The 16,555-nt window shown below is 40.5% G+C and overlaps 1 protein-coding gene across 2 annotated transcripts in view; it reads right to left on the bottom strand.

Moving 5' to 3' along the window:
* The window catches only part of lamb2 (laminin, beta 2 (laminin S)), a 61,715-nt gene extending 47,063 nt beyond the window's left edge, over positions 1-14,652 (bottom strand). For both annotated transcript variants that reach the window (XM_044350884.1, XM_044350885.1), the window contains exons 1-2: positions 14,493-14,652; positions 13,988-14,055 (exon numbers count right to left, since the gene is read on the bottom strand). In XM_044350884.1, the coding sequence (XP_044206819.1) occupies positions 13,988-14,018 (31 nt within the window). In that variant the 5' untranslated portion in view covers positions 14,019-14,055; positions 14,493-14,652. The remainder of the gene's footprint in view (positions 1-13,987; positions 14,056-14,492) is intronic.
* Positions 14,653-16,555: the final 1,903 nt, after the last annotated feature.

Below are 16,555 nucleotides of genomic sequence, written 5' to 3'. Positions count from 1 at the left end.
ACAGTGAATGCACTTTTGCACATTGCACAATGCACATTTTTTAAATAAAACTTACTATTATCATACTTGAAGGATAGGTTCACAATTTTTCAAGTGTGTCTTAAAACAACATTCATGTTCCCATATGAACAGTGAAAGAGGTTTTCCTTGCTGTAATCACTCCTCCTGTTCATACTGGCTATTAAAAGATCCTCTTAAAATGTGCTTTCAATGAGCCAAAATCTATATGTATAATTGATGTGTGTCCACACAGTAATTTTGTGCAAAAATGCATTTAAAAGTTGATCTGAAGCTTATATGAGGCTTCAGCAGTCTGAGTTAATCATATCAAGTGGATATGTGCCACATTTACAGTCTTTTTAGCATCAAATTCCCTCTTTGTGTTTCCTCGGACAGTGTTTCCCTGTTGAGCTGCAGTGGAAGAATAGTAACAAAAACTTTGACACTAAAAAGACTGTTGAAAGATATCTACTTGATTTGACATTTGGATGGCTGAAGCTTCATATTAGCTTCAGATAAACTCTTAAATAGATTTTTGCACAGGAGGACTGTGGATTTTGGCCCCCATCACTTACACTGTAAGTGCATTATGAAGGGATCTTCTACTGGCCAGTATGAACAGGAAGAATGATTATGGCAAGAAAAACCTATTTCAATGCTCATTTGGGCACCTGACTGCTGTTTTAAGACAGACTAGAAAACCTGAACCTGTCCTTAAACAGCAACGTTCCTGGGTCATACAGTGATCAGACTGCTGTTTGATTACGGCTAAACCAGGGAAAGAAGCAGTGCATAGTGGAGGTATGAAAGAGAGATAAATAGAGGGTGACATGTATCCTTTGGTAGACACTTGTATTCAAAGTGCTTTACAGTATAGTGGTGAGCTAATACATACGTTTAATGTAGAGGCTTTAAATGTGTAAGGGCAACACTCATGAGCTGCAGGAACTGAGACACAGGATATGAAGAGAAAGTTAAAAAAAATAAGAGTGAAAAGAAAAGGCAGTGATGAGAACAGAAAGAGGCCCAGGGGTGCCAGCAGGCATTAGAAAACTATATTTGGATGCCATATGTGACTTTAAGATATGAATAATAAAGACATATTGTATAAAATATTGCTTGAATCCCAGATTTTGCCCAATCCTGGATTTCACTTTTCGTGGCATGTTTAGGAATGTATATATTCTTCTGGGGACACATGGTGAGATTAACTACATGATCTTAGTTTATCATGTTAGCATCATAACCTTTGCTAATTAGAATTTAACACAAAGTACAGCTGAGGCTAATCGGAATGTCATTAGTTTTGCAGGTATTTGGTCATAAGCCAAAGTATTAAAGAAACAAACACTTTGACCTGATATGGTGCTATATGAAAAGTAAAACAGTACCCTGTGGAGTTTTTGAGTCTAGGTTCCTGCATGCTTTATGCTAGCAAACATAAACAAAGTAGGTCTCAAATTCTTCCAAAAATCACCTTTGTGAATGTTTTATGAGGAAGGAAATACATTATTAAGTATACATACTATGCATTTTAGTGAGAAACAGAAAATGTAAACATATCTTGTTTTTGTTTTGTTTGTTTACTAGAAACTGCATGGTACCTTTAAGGCATCATCAAAGTTATTACAATTCATCCTGAGGGGGATATGAATGTTTGTACCAAATTTTGTGCCAATCTGTCAAGAAAATGAGAAGATATTTGACTGGATAAGTGAAAACTTTGATCTTTTGGTGGCAATGAAAAGGTGATCAGTCCTTAGTATTAATCGTCCAGGCAACATGGATATCTGTGCAAAATTTCATGGCAATTCATCTAATAGATGTTTCAGTCTGGTGGACTGACCAACCAACAAGATCAACCAACTGATATCCCTTGAGCCAGTGTTGTGGAAATTTTTCATCATTGCTCAAGAACCACACAGAGACATAAAGAAAGCATTAAACATTGTTACTTGTTGAAGCAGTTGTAGACACTGTACAATCCATCACACCATCAGTAACAATTATATAAATATCTAAACACAAACAAAAATACAATCATCTTGTATTTTTGGAGAGAAAGCATGTTTTTCAGCTGACCCTTTCCCTAATCCCAGCCCTTTCTCTAAAGATTGTGACCCCAAACTATACAGCTTTATACCTCTCCAGAAGCAAAGCTAACAGTCTGGTCCCTAAATGGACACTTTCACAAACTGTTTCATCTTCTTACAAACAAGTATGGTCACACGATCTAGGCCAGGACCAGACCTCATGGTCAATCAATAACTTCAAACATGGCAATCCTTCAACTTTAGTTTGTCTACGTACCTCAACACAGTCTCTAAAACAGTAGGTTTAAGACAAAGATTTCTCTAGCTAACCCCAGAGATCAGCAAGCAATCCTCAAATAGAAACAGGTTCAAGAGTTCAACCAGCCTAGGAGTAGGATTTCTTCACCACATTCAGCTGATAACAAACATTGACCCCTTAGTTTGAAAACATTTGTAACATATATATACAAAAGATTTATAAAATGATAACCTACTTTTCAATTTTCAATTTTCTAACAGTCCAACATTTGGACTGTTAGTAGGACAAAACGAGCAATTTGAAGATGACATCTAAATTAATCTCAGTCTATAACATGTTAGAAAACACAATTTCCAAATTCATCAAAACAGCTTAAGGCCTGTGGTGGCTTTCCAGATGACTTGATGCCACGACTCAGTGCGAGTGAAAAGTGGGCTGACAGCTGACCAGCTGAGGGCATGTTTTGGGCAGGTCTGATGCTACTCTTCCTCCCTCTCAGTGAAAAGGTAATACTATAGCTTTGACAGCAGAGGTGATATAGTGGTTGATTAGGCATCAGAGTTTCTTTCTGTCTTCTCTTCCTCTTTCTTTCGTCTGTAGCCATAAATGGAGAAGCAGGGAGGAATGCAGGGTGACAGCTGAGAGAAGAGAAGGGGGTGGTGGTGGTGGTGTTACTGTTGTGTGTCTGTATGCGGGGTTCTCAGTTCACAAAGCACTGCTATTCAACCAGCCATTAGCCTGTAACAGCAGGACTGTGCTGTACTGCACTGCACTGTAGCCTCGCATCATAGTGTGCACCATTCAACTTGCTTAGCTTCTTGTAGCCACACACCACATTAAGGTTTATTATTAGCCTGCTTTATCATTTAAGTCACAATTTCCATCTTACATGTCATACATCATTGTGGCAGCAGTCATGCTGTTTGGGACGTAAAGCAGGTGACAGACTGCCCACTGTTAACCTATTCTAGGGTAGTTAAAAAAAGCATCAAATCATTATACTTGTGAAAAAGGAAAGTGAAATCTGATTCGGAGCCAACAAGTCTTCCACATGAAGTAATGCTGTAACTGTCAGAGGCAGTGATACAGAATGCACGGTGTAGTCTGCAGGGAATCTGAGTTGCATTCCCACAAATTAATCCCAACCTCCCCCCCCCCACCGCATCCACCCTCCCCGAAGGTGAGCTCTGTTTTTATTCTTGTTTTTATTCTCTTTCATCCCTGCCTTTGACTCTCTCTCTGCTTTCGACCAGTCTCAGTAAAAAAGTAAAGTACACAAGAACAGCAAACAACTAACATTTTGAAGAAGTTCCTCAGTTGCCAGGAAGTGACTTGTCTTTCATCTCCTTCAACAACAAAGTCTAATGCATGTGATGCAGCAAAGGAAGAAGTCTCACTAACAGACAATCAGGGAAATGGATCCGGTTGGGTGGTTTGTCGTCACCACCCTGATTAAAACAGCCAGTGAGTGAATGTCATATTACTGCTGGTGGAGTTCCAAAGACTCAGAGAATTTATGACAAACTGCTTTGGAGGCCTGTGGTGGCTCAACATCTTAATAAGCCACTTATTAATTTGTCAACCATCTGTATCCACCTAATTCCACAGAGTAACTAACTCCTCCAGTTCTATCTGTGTGTGTGTGTGTGTGTTGGGGTGGGGGCAGTGTAGTGTGGAGGGGATGCGGCATCAACATGACACATTCCACAGGGATCGGCTGGAGAGAGTGGAGACGAGACAGTTTGCTGTCACATCTACCAGCATAAACAATACAGGTAACCAAGAGAAACAAACAAACAAACTGATGGACAAGACAGCACCACATGGACGTTATGGATACACACACATTTGCTCAGACAGGAGGAGGGTTAAGAGGGTGTAATGAAGGCCACACTTGGAAAACATGAACAAAACCAAGAATTGCCAAGAATATCAAAAGAACAGCATGGTCAGATCTGGTGTCATCTGTCCCAGGGCAGCAAGCTGACAAAAATAGCATCATTCAAGCAATGAGCTGCATAGCTGACCCGAGTGGGACTACAAGGCGGCACAGATATGTTTAGCACTCACCATCAGACAGCTACTTTAAAACCAGGGCAAAGTGAAGTCAACAGCCTTTTATTTTTAACTTCTCTGAGCTAATTAGTTTACATTCTCCCTCTCCCTGTCTCCAGCTTCTCTTTGCTCTGCACTTAGCTGATGGATGGCCAACTCCCACAGCCAAACATCCAGCTGTTCTCTTCCCTCCTTGCCTCTTTATTATCTGCTGCTCTCGCCTCCCATCTCTCCCTTCTGCCACACTTCCCCTGGCAGCTTGAACTCCCTTACCTTCCTCACTTCTTTTATCCTCCCTTCCTTCATCAGTGCCCAAGGCCCACTCATAAAGGTGACCACTGACCCTTCTGTCATGTATCAGTTTAGAAAATGAAGAGAAACAATGTACGGGGCTGCGCCATCGCTAGTGGTGTGAAAGGTGGTGACTTGAGGCTAAAGGCTCAAAGCTGGAGAGGGCACACAAAAGATCCAGGAGAATTATTTTACACATTAAAAGAAAATGTTCAAAAAACATTGCTCAAAGTGCCCCTGGTCCACATAGCATGCATACCTTGGGAAATAACAAAAGTAGTTTTAGCGTTTGATAAATCACAGAATGTAGCTATTGCAGAAATATCTGTTTTTACATACTTCTTGGCTGTGAGTTCAAATTCAGAACATTGAGGTTAAGATAAAATTACCAGGAAAATATTCTATATGAATTCTATAGTCAGTATTGGAGCAGCAGTCAACAGACGGCAGGTGTTTTCTACACATTTGACAGTTGAGATGCTGTGTGTCATGAGTAACTGCCATTTCCTCAAAATGACACTGGAATGAGTCTCATTTGGTAACTACAATTCCTCCATCCTCATGTCTCTTCCTGTCTTACTGCCAGTTTGTAACGCAGGTTTTCTTTAAAAAAAGTTCAGGTCCAAGACCTTAGTGACATCACTTTGATGTCACTTTTTGTATCAATTCCTCAGACTTCACAAAGCTCCTCCAGATCCACAAAATACATTATACAACTGCCTCTTTAGGATTTTAACAGCGACATTTTTAAAGAAATTGCATTTCTTTAAGAATTTGGAAATCATGGATTTCTAATTTTCAAAGATGGTCTGAAGATACAAACTAGCAATCTTCTTATCATTAATCTGTTTACTCCCAGGCTGAACACAGACTGTTTCACGTTGATCTCTATTAGACTGCCAGTAAATCATCAGTAAATGAAGACATGGAAATGAAGGCTAGCAGGATGGGCAGTAAATGTGCTTCACGTGTCTGATAAGAACAAACATTGTTCTGTGTGAGTTAACAGCCAGTTCTACTTTCACTGCCCACCTGTTCCTGATGATGTTCCATGTTTCCTCTCCAACGTGGAGTGATTCAGATGTCTCCAGGATGAGACAGGAATGTGAATGTCTCTACCAGTGGGACCAGCTGCCTGCCAGGGCCGTGCCTTGTTAATCTAACAGCCTGTGTAATGGGCAGCGTCTGGCCTCGCTCACTGAGACCCTCTGTCTGTTAGACAGCCAGGCAGGAGGTCAGTGACAAACTCAGAAGCAGCTGAGGAAGAGTCACAGATCAAAAATATCAAATGAATTACGACAAACACATACAAACACAATAGAAGAAAAGTAGCTACAAATAGTTTTTCACTATATAAAACCTCAATTCTCAATCCTTATCTCTGCTTAGAGAACTATTGTTAAATGCTGCTGATAATAGAATATAAAGTCCTCACTACGAACAGTGACCCAACAGTGCAGCCACAACACATAAATACTATTATTGGGACTTCAATGATTACAATGATCATATCTGCAAAATTCTACTCTAAAGCCAGCTACCGGCCACAAAGTCCCTGCCATGCTGCCTGAAGCGCAGTAAATCCACCAGACAAGAGGCACACATGGCCAGCAGATGTTGGGTGCAGTCTTTTAGCCAGGCAGTTTGTCCATCAGTTATTCAGCCAAGGAGAGTGAGTTGCTTGGTAAGTGATTATGTTGTTGTGTGTCTGCTCTGGTGCGGGGCTGCTCAGGGGAGACATGCAGCGCTGAGCAGGGTGCAGATTTGTGTTTGCTGTAGGTGCTAAACAGAGCCTGTGATAAAGAAAATCTGGCTCCACTTAGAGGGAAAGCTCAGAGAAAACTACAGCACACATGGGACTTGTCATTATTTGAGGCTTGCATGTTGACAGTACATGTGTGTGTGTTTGCGGCCTGCATGCTCCCCTGCCATTTATTGAACCTTACTGTATGATAGTCTGGCCAATGACTGTGTGTACGTGTGCCAAATTACAAATAGTATTCTGTCTAATGACTGTGTTCCTGTGTTTTCCTAACTGTACTTATGTTCTCCTGTACGCATGCTTGTGTGCATACAGTATCTAGGAAATTATATTGTGTCTGACTATTAAATGTTGAAATTTTACATGTCAGTCAATTTACTAGTCATGGTGAGTGCTATTCAACCTGTGAAAACAGTTGTGTAATGTCTTCTGTGGCTCTGGAGGAGTTTTATCAAGTCTGACATCAACTGAGTAATCCTGGTTTGGGCTTGGAGACTACACGCTTTTAACAGTAAATTAGTGCGACAAATTGGGGATGCAGAGTGCCAGGCAGGGAGGGTCTAAGGACAGATATTAGAGTTGCATTACAGGAAGTGTAGGATCGTTTTAGCAGCTTGACCCATACCAGGACTAAAAGCCAGCATATCTCAGCCTCTGCTGCATTTATTTTGAGCATTCTCTTGTAAATTTGTCTCTCCAAAGCCCCCCAACTAAATGGCAACAACTTCACTCAGTACTTCAGAACTGAAGTATGAAGTACCTCAGAACTTCCTTCAGTGCTTAGACTCAAACAAAAACTTCTATTTCAACTGCTATTTCAGCTTCTTTGTGTAATAGTGTTTCAACGGCAAAATGTCTGTGGCAACTTGCTGGCTAACCAAGCTAGATTTTCGGTTAGCTAACTGGCAAATAACCGGGTCTGTCTCAATATCCACACTAGCAGCATTGGCCAGTAGTCAAGTGGCTACTTGTGTGATGTATTAGCATTTAGTGCCACAGTGCCCAAGTGGCTATTAAGACCGCAAGAGTGTGGAGATTTGTCAGAGCTCACATGCTTGATTAATAAGGACATCCCATCACTCACGCAAATACAATACAATACAAGAATGTAACATATTTCTCAAAATCTTTGATAATGGATATGATGTTTAATATTTATCTTGACAATTTAATATCTATCTTCTCAACATCATGATCTTTAGCTTTGGACCACCGTTAGCGGCACATGTCGCAGAATTTGAAGCTTGATGATTGGAAAGCACCTTGAGGGTCGCAGTTAACTGCTACCTTGAAATTTTTATGTAGGCAGTTTTGAGTTTTGTACCTGAGACTTTAACCAAGAGAGTTTCATTTTGAGCCAAGCTGCAGAAGAGCTCAAACTGTGAGTCACGTAATGTTGTCTATGGGAAAAATGAAAGGGATTTTTACTTTCAAGAACCAAGGGCACCCAAGAAAGCACCTGATGCAGAACATCAAAAACGGAGAGAATGTAGTTTTACCCTGAAATCAGGCTTTTCAAACACATACTGACATAAAGTTCAACCACACACAGGTCCATAATGCTGCTATTGTACAACCTATGAGGCTGCTTCCAGAAAATGTGACACTACATGATTCAAATCAACAACATGTAGAGTTTTTAGGAATTCTCATGTCAACATCATTCAAGCACAGGTGACCTGGAACATATGTGACAGCTGGCCTGCATTTTCAAGCCAATAAGTTTTATTAGACGTGTGTGTGTGTGTGTGTGTGTGTGTTAATTATCACATTAATTACATCCTTCCCTACTTTCTTCCTTTCTGTCTTTGTCTCTTTTCCTTCCTTCCTTCCTTCCATCCATCCTACCATCCTTATCCCTCCTTCCACTCTGACTTGCTGCAGTACCACATTATAATTGCTGCTTGTCTGCTATTAGATAATTAGAGGTATGGAGGTGTCTGAGAGTGTTTTTTAACAAGCTGCACAACACAGCCTGTAATTAGACACGGCCTGTGGCTTGTAGCAATAAAAGAATAGAAAAATATGTAAGAGCTAACGAGGGTGGACGTGACATTAATGTTTGTTTCTCATATCTTGACTGTACTTCATTGTGTGAATGATGTCTATTTTTAGATTCTCTTAATGTGGTTTTACATTGTCTTGAAGTGTCCTTTGGAAACACACAGCCTCAGCTTGACCTTCAGACAAAATGAACAGTATTTATTATAAACAAATGCTATTCATTTAGCACATAGGCTGATATAACATCATTTAACTATATAGTACTGAATATACAGCAGTGGGGAACTGCTGCAACCCTCTAAGCCCCCAGGGAGAGATTCTAATTAAGATAAATAAAATCTAATAGTGTAATGTATTACTTCTCAATTTATATTAATTAATATCCTCACAATCATTTACCACAAAATCAGCATATTTCTAGGTCAAAATTAAAATTTATTCAAATTCACAAATAATTCATTTTAGTTCAATGGTGTCTTTACTCTACTGGATGCAGTTTGAGACAGATTTACTGGTTTACCACAGCATTTATAAGGAGAAGGTCTTCAGTATTACAGATACTGGTCTTCAGAACTTAATAGCCAGTACTTGTTCCACAGAACAGTGATTCCTAACCAGTGGGTATTTCTGTAGTTGCCAGGGGTTATGTGTGAAGATTGTATAGCAGCTCAACCGATTTGAAAAAATAGGAATTACAGATTTGATTTACAAATATATATCCTCATATTGAGTCCACTGTAACGTGGACGCCCCATGTTGAGAGCACGAAAAACTAATTAGAAAGCAAGCAGAGAAGTCTAAGTTAGCTAAAACAATGTTGAAATTAGATAAAACTCATAACTGAAAAGAAAATGTAAATGATATATTATCATATATGACGTTATTAGATTATTAATAATGAAGCATCAGTGTTAGAGCAGCATGTTACTGTTGTAGCTGCTGAAGGTGGAGCTAGTTTGAACTACTTTTACAGTTAGCTAGTTTAGTCCAGTGGTTTCCAACCTAGGGGTCAGGCCCCTCCAAAGGGTCACCAGATAAATCTGAGGGGTCGTGAGATGATTAATGGGGGAGGAAAGAGGAAAAAACAAAGTTCTGATACACAAATCTGTTATCGGTTTTGGGACTTTTTCTCTAATCTTTGATTTTTGGTGAAATATTGGATCATTTGAACATTTATTGAAATGAAAAGTTTAGAGGGAAAAATCACTATTTGGTGGAGCTGTTAACAACTCATAGACATCTGAAATGTGACCCCGACTACACACTGCTTTTTATAAGACGTCAAGAGCCAAAAAGGTTGGAAACCACTGGTTTCATCTTTAACAATGTGTTGTATTTTAAAAGCTTGTTATATTATCCATTGTGTCAAATCTTCATCTGAAAAGTAACTAAAGCCGTCAAATAAATGTAGTGGAGTAGAAAGTACAATATTTCCCTCTGAAATGTAGTGGAGTAAAAGTATAAAGTAGCCTCAAATGGAAATACTCAAGTAAAGTACAAGTACTTCAAAATTATACTTAGAGTAAAGGTACTTAGTTACTTTCCACCACTGATTAATTCAAATGAACACATCTGATGGGTGATAATGATGAAGGGGTACTTGAGTTGATCTAAAAAGGTAAATAGTTCAGTTTCTTTTAAACTACATGCAGTAGGGAGGAGGTGATTTGATCTTGCACACTTTTACCAGAATCTGTGTTTGGGGCCACATTTGTGTTAAAGGAATATACAAACTTTCTGGCTATGTTTTGGTTCTCCGTGTGGGTAAGATAAGATAAACTTCTTTTGCTGGGAAATTGAAGCAGCTTCACCACTGTGTGTAGATTTTTTTGGCCTGTATATTAACACTCAAAATATCTGTGTACAATGTCGAATTGTTGAAAAAGTGAGTGTTTCCTTACTTGCTATTATCAACCAGCATGTCTGTTCAGCTGAAAGCACATGGCAGCACATCAGCTCCACTCAGGTTCCCTACTGTACCAGCCACCTTATTGTTTTTAATGAGACCATCTCCATTTCCTCCTCCTGCCCCTTCATCCTCCCCCTTGAGTCCTCCTCCTCCTTTATCTCCACCTCCTCTTTTCATCCAGAAAAGCCCCTGCCAACAGGACTGGGAAACCTAACTCACCGTCCTTTCATATAAACAAACCTGTTCCCTCTCTCTACCCACCCCTTCCCCCTGTGCCTTCTCTCCCTCTTTTTCTTTGTCCCGATTCTATCCAACCCATTCTCCCCCCTCTAACTTTTCAGCGTCTCTCTCTCTGTCTCTCTCTCTCTCTCTCTATGTCTCTAGTGCTGGTGGTTAGTAGGCTTTACTGTGCTATTGTTCTGGTATCCACACATTTCCGGAGGCTGATGCTTACAAAGGCTTCGGGAACACACTCTCTCACTCCCACTGCCTGATACCAGCCCTCACCTGCCCACACACACACACACACACACACACACACACACACACACACACACATACACACACACACCACACATCTGAGGAGAACATCAGTAGTTCAATAAAACCCCATTCCTACACACACACAAACCTGCAAAAAAGGTGAATTACATAGGATTTACTTTGCCTCATGAGACAAACTCCAATCATCTTTCATGTGGAGTTTTCCTTCCTGTCTTCCTTCCCTCCCTTCCTTCTTTCCTTCCTTCAGAATAATGATGAGTCGGTCCCTCCTTCATTTGAACTTAATCACTTCATGAAAGGTAATTTGCTGGTACTTGGTCAAAAGATGTTTACAGAAAAGCAGTATTATTGTGGTATTTTGTTTTTGCCTGATGAGATTTTTGTTCAAAATTACATTAAGAAGATTTCTGCACACACACAAATGCTTCCTACAGGTCCTCCTTCCACCCCCACTCCCAGAGAAGAATAGAAATAGAAAGTGAAAAGAAAAGGAGAAGAGAGGAGGCACTGCTGGCTCTTTTGTCCCTGTGATAAGCCTGAGTTCATTCGCTCTCTCTTTCTCTCCCTCTGTCACACACACACACACACACACACACACACAGTCACATGTACGTACACACACCAATTAACCCTGTCTCTGACCCGGGGGTTTGGAAACGACCCTTGACCTTGCAGCTTGTCCTGAAGGGTGACGGGAGTCTGTGTAATGACAGTGTATGAGGTTTATAGACACACACCTCACATCAGACACACTTGTTGACTGAAACACATCCTCGCTTCTTGTTTTCCTCCTCTGCTTTTCCTCTAACACACTCTCAGCTGATCTTATCTCTCTCTGTGGCTCTATTTTTTTACTTACTTCCTTTGTAGAGCAGTCTTTTAAATGTTCCCAGACCATTAAGAGGTTGCAAGGATTTTTCTTGAATCTCTTTACATTTACAATGAATGCTTGTTATCTTAGAGATGGGTGAGAGAGCATGGGCTTCTGACTTAAATTTTGAAGTGCCAGGGGTGGTATGTGCCTTGACCATTAGGCCACTGGGGCCCCCCTATCAAATAAAGGTGTAAAATGCCCCAAAAAGTGATATCACCCTTTTCCAACTGAGCCCCACCCACTTCAAATCTGTGAGAAGAGCACAGAAAAAAAAGAAATATAGAAAAGTAAAATACCAAAAACTGTTCTAACTTTGGCAGAAAACAGTGTGTCTGCATGTTCTTTTTGTCTGTTACTTAAAATATCCACTCCATGACATACACTAATAATCTGCTTGGAGGAATAATTTGTGTCTGATATGATTTCTTTCTGCAAAAAAGTTCATGTACATCTATTCCTTCATCTTCTTTAAAAGAAACCAAGCTTCTGATGGACACAAAATGTCTCCTACTCCTACCACTGAAAAGTCAGTTTTCTATGTAGTTTCCACATCACACTTATATAAGTTGCTTACTGGGCCACGACTGGGTCCAAACTAGTTGTGATGTCACAAATCATAGTTGTCCTTAAACTGAGATTTAAGATGAGCACAGAAAATCTTTCTCTGCTCAGCAGATAAATGTGAAAACATGCGTCTAGTGCCAAACTCTGCACAGTGGAGCTCAAACATTCAACTGACGCAACAAGAAGACAAAAATATTTTTGACTGGCGGCAGACTCTAACAATGTCTTTCCCTTAATATTCAAAAGGGAAAAACTGAAAATAAAACATATAATGCATTAAAGCTCATTCTTATTTTACTCTCATATTACCCCAACAGCAACAGCAAAGTGTGTCAAACTGTTTTAAACTACAACAGAAAAAGTTACAATTTTAGGAAAGACATGAAGAAAAACCTGCCTTAAAACTACTTCCCAACAAGCCTTCATCATTAAGAGCTGCAGCTGTGATAAGTGATAATGTCTGAGGGGACACCCTAGGTGCCAGCAGCAGGCACTAATAGACCTTAACTGGAGCAATGAGCTCATTGTCTTCTAAATCCAGGGAACAATGCATTAGGAGGCATTTTATTGAGTTTCATTACTCACATAAAACTTTAGCTCACTGCTAGCTTTGAGAACACACACACTTTGCTTGGAGTAGGGCAGGTGTACACCAATGCTGATGACTTTTCGGAACTCAGTGTCATCTGACAGCTGATTAAATAATGCATGGTATACATTATTTTCTGTAGAATTGTTTACTTCCCAGTCTTATTTTATTTCTGTCACGCACACAAGCATTCAAACTTATACATGCAGCACTGGACACACACGCATCCAGAAGGGTCTTGAGCAGTGCTGTAGGTAGGTGTAAAGTGGGTGTCTATATTTGCGGATTCAGCTGGGCTGTTTTAGGAGGACCATAAACATAGCGACACCACCCACAGAGAGAGAGAGAGACGACCCCAGAGGGCACCAGGGGCCCTAAAAAAGAAACATCAGCCATCTTAACTCTGCGCAGGGGCTGACACTCCCATCAGCCTCAGCTTTTTGCTCATTTTATTTTCGTATTAAACTGCCTTCAAGAACTTTACATTCACAGAGAATGAGGAACATTTCAAGAAAGTTTGAAACATTTTATAATTGACATTGAGTTTTTGCTCAAATTATCTTTTTTCTTCACAATGGAAGACTTAAATGTGCGTCATAAAATGGGTGAAAACATAAGCTATAATCTAAAAGTTAACATTCCAGTTTATGAGGACAAAAAATGCCCTAAAGTGCAGTTTCCAAGGTAATATGTGAATACATCTTTCTCTTTCCCTGCCATAACACTGTAAATGTCAATTTCTCAGGGCAAAGTGGCCTCCTATCCTGTATTAAAATCATCTTTATCATGAAAAAAAAGAAAAGTTCTGGCAGTGCTGAGCTTGTTTTCAAAAGCTCTCTCACTTGCAGGGATCCTCTGGAACAAGTGTCAGGATGTTGAAATTATTCGTTCATTAAAGTCTGCACTGGTTTCACATGAAATTATCTCACATCAGGGGCATATTTTACTTGTTTTAAGAGAAATTTAATTTTGGCTCATATGCTTAACACGAACAGACCTTTAACATATAGGCTATATTTTCCAGAGACTTATCAAAGAAAACTCAGTGACCTGGAGACCCACTCATTGAATCACTTCTGAGGATTTGTTATGGAGCAGAAAACAGGGACTGACTTCAAAGCGCTCGGTGTACAGTCTACTTACCGCAGACGAGCATTACCAGTGACGCTTGCATCTCTGCGCGCACATCCACCCGCGGGGCTGCAGGCAACCTGTGGCCAGTGCAACAGTCTGTGTTGAAGTAGGCAGTGTGGTATTGAACCACACAACATGCAGGCTACCACAGAGCAATCTAACAAGCATCGACAGACTATGGATTTTTAAAAATGTTATCAAAAACAAGTAAACTACAGGCTAGTCCATGCAGAAGAGTTTGGTTTAGATTTTCTAAAGCATTTATCGGGGGCATACAGGGGTCTTAAAAAGTGGGCACATAGAGTTCAGTCTGTTATTTTAACCATCAGTGTCCACAACATAGAAATGCTGAAACCGGTAAATTATGTACAGATATGTAAAACATCACTCCTCTAAGACGCGACTCCGAATATTTTTAAATGTTCTCGTGCTCATACGCCATACAGTGTGTAAATCCGTCTGTCTAAACTCTGGAAGAAGTTCGTCAGCCAACTTCAAAGCGATCTACACTCACCGTTAAGTTCCCGTTTAGATGTTCGCTCCTGTGTTTGTGTGTGACTGCGGTCTCCCTCCTGGTCCGCTTGCTGCGGAGTTGCCGGACAGAAGCGGAGCTAAGTGGCGTTACTATGCGGAGAGGAGTCCTCAACTGCTGCGCCTTTCCGCCGGAAACCCCGAGCTGGACTCTCGGAGCGGAGCAGAGCGGAGCAGCAGGGCGGGGGGAGGGAGCCGCGGGGGAAACAGGCGGTTCGAGTCCCGAGTGGGTGGATGGGAATGTTATAGGCTATTCAGGGAGTGAAGGGGTACTCATGTGATTTAGTATCTAGGCTTTTGCACTTGCAAGTTTTTTTTTCAAAAGAAAGGTCAAAATTGGTGCAGAAGTGACCATGATATCCTGACTTCTAGTTCTTACAATGACTAAAGCCTCAAAAACCCTGAATCCTACATTTCCGATAATGCAACCCAATAGCATCTTTCATTAAATGCCCCAGTTTTTCTACTCCATGCCCCCAGCCTAAAAATTTTCTGTCAAATTGGCCTATTTGCAGTCTCTAGGCTTAACCCAAGGTAAGTGGGCATTCAGACCAGAACAGCCCTGTATTTAAAATGCAATGGGCTGCAATGGTTGAGTGTCTTGTCTCAGATGCAGGTGAGATGAAATATGATCCAGTCCAGTAACACATTCATGTTTTTGAAGGCTTATCAGACACCAAAACATCTGCACACCATGAGACACTATGGAAATCAGATCTTTGTTGCATGAATCCCAAGGTCAACTGTAGAAATGCACCTTTCATGTTACAAAGTTATCTATAAGGAATGTGTGCTTGTAAGTCTGTTCATCAGGGTTATTTTCTCAGACTTTAGAGAGCTCCTCCAGAGCCACAGAAGACATTTTAGGCTATAGCTGTTTTCATGGGCTGAGAAGTACTCTGCATGACAAGTAAACTGATTTTTCTTGGAGTAAAATTGGCAGAGTGCCCCTTTAAATATATATATAAAAATATGCTATATATAAGTATACAAGTGTTTCACAGTGATGTCACTGGAAGCCAAAAGCTAGTAAAAAGAGAGAACCATTATCTCAATTAAATTTGGGCTACGTACATGCTTTATCACATTGTGACTGTGATATAAGGTATATAAACTTATAGCCTATACAGGTACACTCTATTGCCTCTTTACAATAATATTATCATTGGTGTATGTCCTCAGTAAAACATTTTTCAGGATTCGTCAGTGAGATGGTGTTGTTTGTGGCCAAAACCTAAACGACAAACAGAGATGATATGTTGACAGATATTGTTTCATGTAAGTTTTAGGAGGTAAATTGATTAAACTCTCTCTAAAAACCCACCACATGTTTTCCTGCGAGCCCCTGTGCATGTTTAACTGGGAGCAGGAATGCGCGCACCCTGCTGGATGGATTAGTTTCCCTTTGATTGCACCCAATGAGTGACCCATGGCTGCGCACACATCACACATCACACATCCCCATGCTGCCTGCTCAAAATCAAAACATCAGCAGCCTGATCCCGCAGGTGGCTGGGACGATTCCCATTTCAGACTTAATGCTCCGTTGTGCAATGGGAAACAAAGTTCAAACAGTTTTTCCCTTTTTAAACACTTTCATGTAACTTAAACGATCACATTTTACAATAAGGCTACATTTAATCTTGTGTTATATTTTCTTTTATTCATCCTCCAACATGTCTAATGTGCACAGGTGTTTTAGCCATACCTACTGCAGGCAGGCTGTGTTCTCCAGGACAAAGTGCTGCTGTAAATCACTGTCATATTACACATTCCCTGTGCTGCTGGAGGACAGCCTCTCTTTGTTAGAGCCCAGGATCCAGTGCCAGAACCCAACATACTTTACACTGAGAGCAACCGCTGAATGAATGGAAGCAGACATAAGTGAATGAGTAACTGGTGTGATATATATGTACATGGTATAGCCTACAGGTTTACAGGTACTGATTTGACCCCTTTAGAGGCCCTTCACACCCACACAGATGTCTCCAGTTGCTCTGATTGGACCTCTGCTCTGGTTGCAGTTGGACAGAACAATGCTGTGAG

This window comes from Thunnus albacares, chromosome 5 (assembly GCF_914725855.1).
Source record: "Thunnus albacares chromosome 5, fThuAlb1.1, whole genome shotgun sequence".
In the NCBI taxonomy this organism is placed as follows: Eukaryota; Metazoa; Chordata; class Actinopteri; order Scombriformes; family Scombridae; genus Thunnus; species Thunnus albacares.
Note: the sequence above shows the minus strand (reverse complement) of the source record. Positions and strands in the feature narration are given on the sequence as shown.